This window comes from Chiloscyllium plagiosum, chromosome 30 (assembly GCF_004010195.1).
Source record: "Chiloscyllium plagiosum isolate BGI_BamShark_2017 chromosome 30, ASM401019v2, whole genome shotgun sequence".
In the NCBI taxonomy this organism is placed as follows: domain Eukaryota; kingdom Metazoa; phylum Chordata; class Chondrichthyes; order Orectolobiformes; family Hemiscylliidae; genus Chiloscyllium; species Chiloscyllium plagiosum.
Genome location: NC_057739.1, coordinates 45,708,757 through 45,719,013, shown reverse-complemented (window position 1 = coordinate 45,719,013; position 10,257 = coordinate 45,708,757). Strand labels below are relative to the sequence as shown.

Sequence of the window (10,257 nt, the reverse complement as noted above, 5' to 3'; positions counted from 1 at the left end):
GGAGTACAACATTGTCAGAGGGTCAGTGTGGAGGTAGTGAAGCATTGTCAGAGAGTCAGTGTGTATAGGACTGTACCCCATTGAGAGTCAGTGTGTGTGGGAGCTGTATCCCAATGAGAGTCAGTGTGTGAGGGACTGTACCCCAGTGAGAGTCAGTGTGTGTGGGAACTGTACCCCAGTGAGAGTCAGTGTGTGTGGGAACTGTACCCCAGTGAGAGTCAGTGTGTGTGGGAACTGTACCCCAGTGAGAGTCAGTGTGTGTGGGAACTGTACCCCAGTGAGAGTCAGTGTGTGTGGGAACTGTACCCCAGTGAGAGTCAGTGTGTGTGGGAACTGTACCCCAGTGAGAGTCAGTGTGTGTGGGAACTGTACCCCAGTGAGAGTCAGTGTGTGTGGGAACTGTACCCCAGTGAGAGTCAGTGTGTGTGGGAGCTGTACCCCAGTGAGAGTCAGTGTGTGTGGGAGCTGTACCCCAGTGAGAGTCAGTGTGTGTGGGAGCTGTACCCCAGTGAGAGTCAGTGTGTGTGGGAGCTGTACCCCAGTGAGAGTCAGTGTGTGTGGGAGCTGTACCCCAGTGAGAGTCAGTGTGTGTGGGAGCTGTACCCCAGTGAGAGTCAGTGTGTGTGGGAGCTGTATCCCAGTGAGAGTCAGTGTGTGAAGGACTGTACACCAGTGAGATTCAGTGTGTGAGGGTCTGTACCCCAGTGAGAGTCAATGAGTGTGGGAGCTGTATCCTAGTGAGAGTCAGTGTGTGAGGGACCCGTACAAACATGAGAGTCAGTGTGAGTGGGTCTGTACTCCAGTGAGAGTCAGTGTGTGTGGGACTGTACCCCAGTGAGAGTCAGTGTGTGTGGGAGCTGTATCCCAGTGAGAGTCAGTGTGTGAAGGACTGTACACCAGTGAGATTCAGTGTGTGAGGGTCTGTACCCCAGTGAGAGTCAATGAGTGTGGGAGCTGTATCCTGGTGAGAGTCAGTGTGTGAGGGACCCGTACAAACATGAGAGTCAGTGTGTGTTTGGCAGTACCCCAGTGAGAGTCAGTGTGTGTGGGACTGTAGCCCAATGAGAGTCAGTGTGTGTGTGTCTGTAAACCAGTGAGAGTCAGTGTGAGTGGGTCTGTACTCCTGTGAGAGTCAGTGTGTGTGGGACTGTACCCCTGTGAGAGTCAGTGTGTATGGGTCTGTATACCAGTGAGAATCAGTGTGTGTGGGTCTGTACTCCAGTGAGAGTCAGTGAATATGGGAGCTGTACCCCAGTAAAATGAGTGTGTGTGGGACTGTAGCCCAGTGAGAGTCAGTGTGTGAGAGAGTGTACCCCAGTGAGAGTCAGTGTGTGTGGGTCTGTACCCCAGTGAGAGTCAGTGTGTGTGGGAACTGTACCCCAGTGAGAGTCAGTGTGTGTGGGACTGTATCCCAGGGAGAGTCAGTGTATGTGGTAGCCATACACACGTGACAGTCAGTGTGTGTGGGACTGTACTCCAGTGTCCAAGTGACAGTCAGTGTGTGTGGGAACTGTACCCTATTGAGAGTCAGAGTGTGGGGGACTGTATCCCAGTCAGAGTCAGTGTGAATGCAACTGTAGCCCAGTGAGAGTCAGTGTGTGTGGTAGCTGTATCCCAGTGAGAGTCAGTGTGTATAGGACTGTACCCCATTGAGAGTCAGTGTGTGTGGGAGCTGTATCCCAGGAAAGCCAGTGTGTGAGGGACTGTACCGAAGTGAGTGTCAGTGTGTGTGGGACTGTAAACCAGTGAGAGTCAGTGTGTGTGGGTGTGTACTCCAGTGAGAGTCAGTGTGTATGGACTGTACCCCATTGAGAGTCAGTGTGTGTGGGAGCTGTATCCCAATGAGAGTCAGTGTGTGAGGGACTGTACCCCAGTGAGAGTCAGTGTGTGTGGGACTGTACCCCAGTAAGAGTTAGTGTGTGTGAGACTGTACCCCAGTGAGAGACAGTGTGAGTGGGAGCTGTAGCCCAGTGAGAGTCAGTGAGTGAGGGACTGTACCCCAGTGAGTGTCAGTGTGTGTGGGTATGTACCCCAGTGAGGGTGAGTGTGCATGGGAGCTGTACTCCAGTGACAGCCAGTGTGTGGGTCTGTACTCCAGTGAGAGTTAGTGTGTGTGGGACTGTACCCCAGTGAAAGTCAGTGTGAGTCGGAGCTGTACCCCAATAAGAGTCAGTGTGAGTGGGAGCTGTATCTCAGTGAGAGTCATTGTGTATGGGACTGTACTACAGTGAGAGTTAGTGTGTGTGGAAGCTGTACCCCATTGAGAGTCAGTGTGTGTGGGACTGTATCCCAGTGAGAGTCATTGTGTATGGGACTGTACTCCAGTGAGGGAGCCGTACCAGAGTGAGAGTCAGTGTGTGGGGGAGCTGTACCCCATTGAGAGTCGGTGTGTGTGGGACTGTACCCGAGTGAGGATCAGTGTGTGTGGGACTGTACCCCAGTGATAATAAGTGCGTGTGGGACTGTATCCAAGTGAGAATTAGTGTGTATGGGAGCTGTACCCCAGTGAGAATTATTGTGTGTGGGACTGTATCCAAGTGAAAGTCAGTGTGTGTGGGAGCTCTACCCGATTGAGAGTCAGAGTGTGGGGGACTGTATCCCAGTCAGAGTCAGTGTGTATGCGACTGTATCCCAGTGAGAGTCAGTGCGTATAGGACTGTACCCCAGTGAGAGTCAGTGTGTGTGGGAGCTGTACCCAGTGAGAGTCAGTGTGTGTGGGAGCTGTACCCCAGTAAGAGTCAGTGTGTGAGGGACTGTACCCCAGTGAGAGTCAGTGTGAATGCGACTGTATCCCAGTGAGAGTCAGTGTGTATGGGAGCTGTATCCCAGTGAGAGACAGTGTGAGTGGGAGCTGTAGCCCAGTGAGAGTCAGTGCGTGAGGGACAGTACCCCAGTGAGAGTCAGTGTGTGTGGGTATTACTCCAGTGAGTGTCAGTGTGCGTGGCAGCTGTACCCCAGTGAGAGCCAGTGTGTGGGGGTCTGTACTCCAGTGAGAGTTAGTGTGTGTGGGACTGTACCCCAGTGAAAGTCAGTGTGAGTCGGAGCTGTTCCCCAGTAAGAGCCAGCGTGTGAGGGACAGTATCCCAGTGAGGGTCAGTGTGTTGGGGGCTGTATCCCAGTGAGAGCCAGCGTGCGTGGGAGCTGTACCCCAGTGTGAGTCAGTGTGTATGGGAGCTGTACCCCATTGTGAGTCAGTGTGAGGGGGAGCGGTACTCCAGTGAGAGTCAGTGTGCATGGGACTGTACCCCAGTGAGAGTCAGGGTGTGTGGGACTGTACCCCAGTGAGAGTCATTGTGTGTGGCAGCTGTACCCCAGTGAGAGTCAGTGTGTGTGGTAGCCGTACCCCAGTGAGAGTCAGTGTGTGTGGGAGCTGTACCCCAGTGAGAGTGAGTGTTATGGGACTGTATCCCAGTGACAGTCAGTGTGTGTGGGAGGTGTACCCGAATAAGAGTCAGTGTGAGGGGGAGCTGTACCCCAGAAAGTGTCAGTGTGTGAGGGATTGTACCCCAGTGAGAGTCAGTGTGTGTGGGAGCTGTTCCCCTGTGAGAGTCAGTGTGTGAGGGACTGTACTCCAGTGAGAGTCAGTGTGTGTGGGACTGTACCCCAGTGAGAGTCAGTGCGTGTGGGACTGTATCCCAGTGACAGTCAGTGTGTGGGGGACCTGTACCCGAGCGAGGGTCAGTGTGTGTGGGTCTGTACCCCTGTGAGAATTAGTGTGTGTGGGACTGTATCCAAGTGAGAGTCAGTGTGTGTGGGAGCTGTACCCTAGTGAGAGTCAGAGTGTGGGGGACTGTATCCCAGTCAGAGTCAGTGTGTATGCGACTATAGCCCAGTGAGAGTCAGTGTGTGTGGTAGCTTTATCCCAGTGAGAGTCAGTGTGTGAGGGATTGTACCCCATTGAGAGTCAGTGTGTGTGGGAGCTGTACCCCAATGAGAGTCAGTGTGTGAGGGACTGTACCCCAGTGAGAGTCAGTGTGTGTGGAAGCTGTAGCACAGTGAGAGTCAGTGCGTGAGGGACTGTACCCCAGTGAGAGTCAGTGTGTGTGGGTATGTACTCCAGTGAGGGTCAATGTGCGTGGGAGCTGTACCCCAGTGAGAGCCAATGTGTGTGGGTCTGTACTCCAGTGAGAGTTAGTGTGTGTGGGACTGTACCCCATTGAAAGTCAATGTGAGTCGGAGTTGTACCCTAATAAGCGTCAGTGTGAATGGAAGCTGTACCCCCGTAAGAGCCAGTGTGTGGGGGACAATATCCCAGTGAGTGTCAGTGTGTGTGGGGACTGTACCCCAGTAAGAGTCAGTGTGAGACGGAGCTGTACCCCAATAAGAGCCAGTTGTGTGGGAGCCTTACCACAATGAGAGTCAGTGTGTGAGGGACTGTACCCCAGTGAGAGTCAGTGTGTGTGGAAGCTGTACCACATTGAGAGTCAGTGTGTGTGGGACTGTACCCCAGTGAGAGTCAGTGTGTGTGGGACTGTACCCCAGTGAGGGTCAGTGTGTGTGGGACAGTACCCCAGTGAGAGTCAGTCTGTGTGAGAGGTGTACCCGAGTAAGAGTCACTGTTTGTGGGACTGTACCCCAGTGGGAGTCAGCGTGAATGGGAGCTGTACTCCAATGAGAGTCAGTGTGTGAGGGAGCTGTATCTCAGTGAGGGTCAATGTGTGCGGGACTGTACACCAGTGAGAGTTAGTGTGTGTGGAAGCTGTACCCCATTGAGAGTCAGTGTGTGTAGGACTGTACCCCATTGAGAGTTAGTGTGTGTGGGACTGTACCCAAGTGAGGGTCAGTGTGTGTGGGACTGTACCCCAGTGAGAATAAGTGCGTGTGGGACTGTATCCAAGTGAGAATTAGTGTGTATGGGAGCTGTACCCCAGTGAGAATTAGTGTGTGTGGGACTGTATCCAAGTGACAGTCAGTGTGTGTGGGAACTGTACCCAATTGAGAGTCAGAGTGTGGGGGACTGTATCCCAGTCAGAGTCAGTGTGTATAGGACTGTACCCCATTGAGAGTCAGTGTGTGTGGTAGCTGTATCCCAGTGAGAGTCAGTGTGTGTAAGACTGTACCCCAGTGAGAGACAGTGTGAGTGGGAGCTGTAGCACAGTGAGAGTCAGTGTGTGAGGGACTGTACCCCAGTGAGAGTCAGTGTGTGTGGGACTGTACCCCAGTGAGAGTCAGTCTGTGTGAGAGGTGTACCCAACTAAGAGTCACTGTTTGTGGAAGCTGTACCCCAGAGAGAGTCAGTGTGAATGGGAGCTGTACTCCAGTGAGAGTCAGTGTGTGTGGTACTGTACCCCAGTGAGAGTCAGTGTGTGTGTGAGCTGTATCCCAGTGAGAGTCAGTGTGTGAGCGACTGTACCCCAGTGAGCGTCAGTGTGTGTGGAAGCTTTACCCCAGTAAGAGTCAGTGTGTGTGGGACTGTACCCCAGTGAGAGTCAGTGCATGTGGGACTGTATCCCAGTGAGAGTCAGTGTGTGTGAAGCTGTACCCCAGTGAGTGTCAGTGAGTGTGGGACCCTGTACCCCAGTAAGAGTCAGTGTGTGTGGGACTGTACCCCAGTGAGAGTCAGTGTGTGCGAAGCTGTATCCCAGTGAGAGTCAGTGTTTCCAGGAAATTGAGAAGAAAATGGAAAATATCACAAACCTTGGTGGGCATGGATGGTGATTACAGGGTTCCCCGTCTTCAGGTTTAGGCAAATGGAGACATTCTTTTTGCGGTACAAGCTGTTCCATTTCTCCCTGATTTTTTATACAGTACCGCAGCCTTCTCCTGAAACCTCCTCCACATGACACACTGCACGATTCAGACTTGGTCTGCCATCTACACGATGGGTTAGAGAAAGGAAACCTGTTCATGCCATCAGCTGGAGAAGTCTCACAGTTGGCTGTGCTCATGATCCATATTCCATGAGGGAAGAAAAGAGAGATTTCATCCCAAGGAATGAGGAAGTAGCTCATTAGAAGGATAGATCAGGAAAGCCTAGATTATTACTCTAAAATAACTCAGGATAATAGACTTGTGCAAGTTAAATAATCTAAAAGGCCAATATGATGATCCCCAGAATAGACGGCTGTCTTGTGAGAAAAGGCTAAACAGGTTGGAACTCTACTCACTGGCGCTTAGAAGAATGGGAGGTGGTCTCATTGAAACATATCAAATTCTTAAGGGGTTTGACAGGGTCAATGCTGAGAGGGACCAGAGGCACAGTCTCAGAATAAAGGGGCATCAATTTAAGACTGAGTTGAGGACGAATTTCTTCTCTCAGGGAGTCATGAGTCTTTGGAACTCCTTGCCACAGAGCTCGGTGGGGGCAGAGTTATTGTGTATATTTAAGGCCGAGATAGATTCTTAATCAGATGGGGAATGAAGGGTTATAGTGAAAGGTCAGGAAAGTGAATGTGTGGAATATCAGATCAGCCATGATTCTACTGAAAGGCCGAGCCGGCTGAACTGTTTCTATTTCATGTGGTCACATGGCAATAGTGGATGCTAATGTTTGACCATTGGAAGTGATCAATTATTCGTGAAGCACTATGTATATCCCTAAGTGATGGGAGAAGAAGTAGTATCAATATGAGCTCTTTAGAAATAATTACTCAAAACCAATATATGTTTGGAATAATGACATAATCAGCAACTCACCAAGGCTTTTTTGACACAACCTTCCAAACCCACAACCACTTCCATCTAGAAGGAAAAGAGCAGCTGATACATGGGCACACCACCCCCTGCAAGTTCCCCTCCGAGCCACCCACCATCCTAACTTGGAAATATATCACCATTCCTTCACTGTTGCTGGGTCAAAGTCCTGGAATTCCCTCCCTAAGGGCATTGTGGCTCTACCCACACCACTGATTCAAGGTGGCACCACCTTCTCAAGGGCAACTAGAGACAGCCGATAAATGTTGGCCCAGCAGCAATGCCCATACCTTAAGAACTATTAAAATATGCAGTGGCAGTGGAATCTCAACAGTTTGATGAGTTGAAAATGTAGTTGGTGCAACATTGGCACTGGGTTAGAGAGTGAGTGCTGGTGAATTTGTTGTGGGTAGGGGAGTTGATGGGTTTGGTGCAAGATTGTGTGTCAGGGTTTAAGGAGGTTGAAATGGAAGAGTCAGAGGGTGGAGATGGGTGTGCTTAGAGCACTGGCATTTGCAGGAGCTTGGGAGAAGGCAGGTGGAGGTGGGGGGTTAGAGGGAGGTTTGGGAGTCAGTTGATTCTGGAGATTGGGTTTTGGTTTGTCAGTGGGTCTTGGGTGTTGATGAGTTGGCAGGGGGTTTGAAAGGGAGAGATTGATTTTGGTGTGTTCAATATTGGATTGGATGCTGAATTGAAGGCAAAGCTCAAGAACAATTTTTCACCAATGAAAAGTACTTACCGCACAGGACAGGGCTCTGTGTTACAGATCTGTGTTGATGCCGGCCTGAGTGTACTTTCACATGATGAAGGAGGCACCCTTTGTCTCACACTCCTCTCTTCCTTTATGCAGTACACGTCCCTCTCCTGAATCCCACCATCACAACTCACATTGCATGGACCAAACACATTGACTTCCCACCTTGCAAAGAAGAAATAACAGTTATATACACTGTTACAGACAACCTCTGTATCTCTGGATTCATAGTAGCCAGGTTCTCCTCTCCTGACTACTATTCAATCACTACTGCAATGTGTGCACCTGTTAAGCATTCTTTTATATTTCTATTTTTGCTTATATTTATAATTCATTCTCAGGGAGCAAGTATCACTGGCTGGGTCACATTTATTGTCCATCCCTAGTTGCCCTTAGGGAAGCATTTCGAGAATTTTGACCTCATGACAGTGAAGGAATGACAATATATTTCCAAGTTAGGATGGTGAGTGGCTTGGAGGGGAACTTGCACATGGTGGTGCTCCCGTGGATCTGCTGCCCCTGTCCTTCCAGATGGAAACGGTCGTGGTTTTGGAAGGTGCTGTCTAAGAAGCCTTGGGAAATGGGAAGTCTAAACTCCCGTGTAAACCCAGACTAGGTCAGGATGGCACTTTTCTGTCCCTGCAAAGGATGTGATGAACTAGGTTGGATTTAGAACAATCTGAGAGTCTCATGATCACTTTTACTGATACCTGAGTTTTTCTTGCCTCGGAATGTTTGATGTGGCAGTTTGAAGGAAGTGAGATCTTCTAAGTGAGCAATAACACTTGGCAATGCCATGCTAAAACTTACCGGGGGGGACAGGGTTGAAGATTACACTGCATGAAGCGTGTGTGAGGCTGGAATGTCTGGTGGCAGAGTTCCTGCTGTGCTTCCTCCCTCGTCTCAGGGTCAGCACACACATACCTGACATCAATCACTCCTGTGGACAGATAACAGCTGTTAGTATAACTTCAATCCAGCTCAAAAGACTACTGACCTTGCAAGAGAAAACCTGTACAAGTTTTCTCTTGGGTGAGGAGCCTGTGCCTTATTAGTGTTGGGAAGGATGAACTCTAAGACTAAACTGAGCTGCTTGACCTCAGAGATGTTGCAGATGGGACCTGGTGGTAGGGAACACAAGAACAGCAGGAGGCCATTCAGCCCCTCCATAGTTCAATGAGATCACCAAAGAATTTTTAAATCAACTGGGGAAGAGGGAAAGAACTTGGGGGCTTGTTTTACAATTAAATAATGGGAGAGTCGTCATAGGGAAATCCTGATTTTCTGGGAAATTGTTGATTGCATTTCTCTGGCCCAGAGTGACTTGTGTGACAGCATTGTGGGGAACAAGAGTCACATTTAGACACAGTCTGAATAAGAACGGCTGCTTTCCATCAAAGTTCTCTGCTAACCAGTTGGATTTGTTTGACAATCCAACAGCTTATGGATATTTTCAGTGCTGTGATTGCCCACAGAGGGTGGAGTGACTTGGATTTCCATCATGATAATACACCGGCAGTAATAGTGATTTAATTTATAAATGACCCAATGTCTCATCATGGGGCCATAATGGTAATATCACTGGGTTACCATGGCAGACAGGGAAACTTGAATTAAGTAAAATCTATAATTAAAACAATGCTAGTCTTATGGTGACCATGTAAATAATGCTTATTATCATACAAATACATCTGGTTCACTAATGTCTTTAGAATCTGGCATCCTTACCTGATTTGGACTATATGTGACTCCAGACCCACAACAATGTGGTTGACTCTTAAAGACTCTCCAGGGAAATTAGGGATGAGAAATAAATGATGACCTAACCAGCATCACTCACATCCCATGAACGAGAATGAAGAAAAAATCTATATCCCTCAAACTGCTACGGAAGAGCTGAATAGTTGACACAATCCAGTACAAATAAAGGAAGGGTTCTCTGAGTGGCTCTGTTGTTTGCTGGAGGCTGGCAGGTGGGACTAGATTGGGTTGGGATATCTGGTCGGCATGGACAGGTTGGACCGAAGAGTCTGTTTCCATGCTGTACATCTCTATGACTATGACTGAGGGACACAGATGAAGGACATTCCTGGTCAGTTCTGGGTTTGGATGGAGTTAGCTGATAAACCTGTATGTCTCTGGGTTAGTGCTCCTGACTCTATCACAGTCAGTCTTCAGTGACTCCTGCTAAGTGTCAACACCTGTGTCACGCAGGGTTGCACTTGAGGTGATGTCACCTTGGTTTAGCATCTGCTGTGGTAAAAACAATGACTGCTGGAAACCAGAATCTGGATCAGTGGGGCTGGAAGAGTACAGCAGTTCAGGCAGCATCCAAGGAGCAGCGAAATCGACGTTCCGGGCAAAAGCCCTTCATCAGGAATCTGTTTTTGCCCGAAACGTCGATTTCGCTGCTCCTTGGATGCTGCCTGAACTGCTGTGCCCTTCCAGCACCACTAATCCAGATTTCAGTATCTGCTGTGCAGACTGTGGGGCTTATGTATGAAAATTGGACATTTGCCTGCAATGACCCCTTGAAACGTGTCTACCCTTCATTTCTGCTTAAAACCTCTTTCTTTGACCAACTTATCACCCTGTTCTAATATTTCCTTATGTAGTTGTTGCCAAATTTTGAGTGATTACATTCCTGTGAAGCATCGTGGGATATTTTACTACGTTAAAGGCACTACATAAATACTGATTGTTGTTGAGATTAACAAGAAACAGTCTTCCAGTGATATTTGCTTCAAGACATGAGTGATGGGGAATGGGGGCGTCGGCGATGGATCTGGAGAGGGATGGAGGTAATGAGGAGGGGGTGTGATAAGGGTGGGGAGGTGGTAAGGAGGGGGTGTGATAAGGATTGGGGATGT

General features: G+C 49.3%; 1 protein-coding gene across 1 annotated transcript in view; it reads right to left on the bottom strand.

Moving 5' to 3' along the window:
• The window catches only part of adamts13 (ADAM metallopeptidase with thrombospondin type 1 motif, 13), a 68,745-nt gene that overhangs the window by 11,603 nt on the left and 46,885 nt on the right, over positions 1-10,257 (bottom strand). Inside the window, exons 24-26 of the mRNA XM_043719720.1 lie at positions 8,198-8,327; positions 7,373-7,552; positions 5,638-5,814 (exon numbers count right to left, since the gene is read on the bottom strand). Of these exons, the coding sequence (XP_043575655.1) occupies positions 5,638-5,814; positions 7,373-7,552; positions 8,198-8,327 (487 nt within the window). The remainder of the gene's footprint in view (positions 1-5,637; positions 5,815-7,372; positions 7,553-8,197; positions 8,328-10,257) is intronic.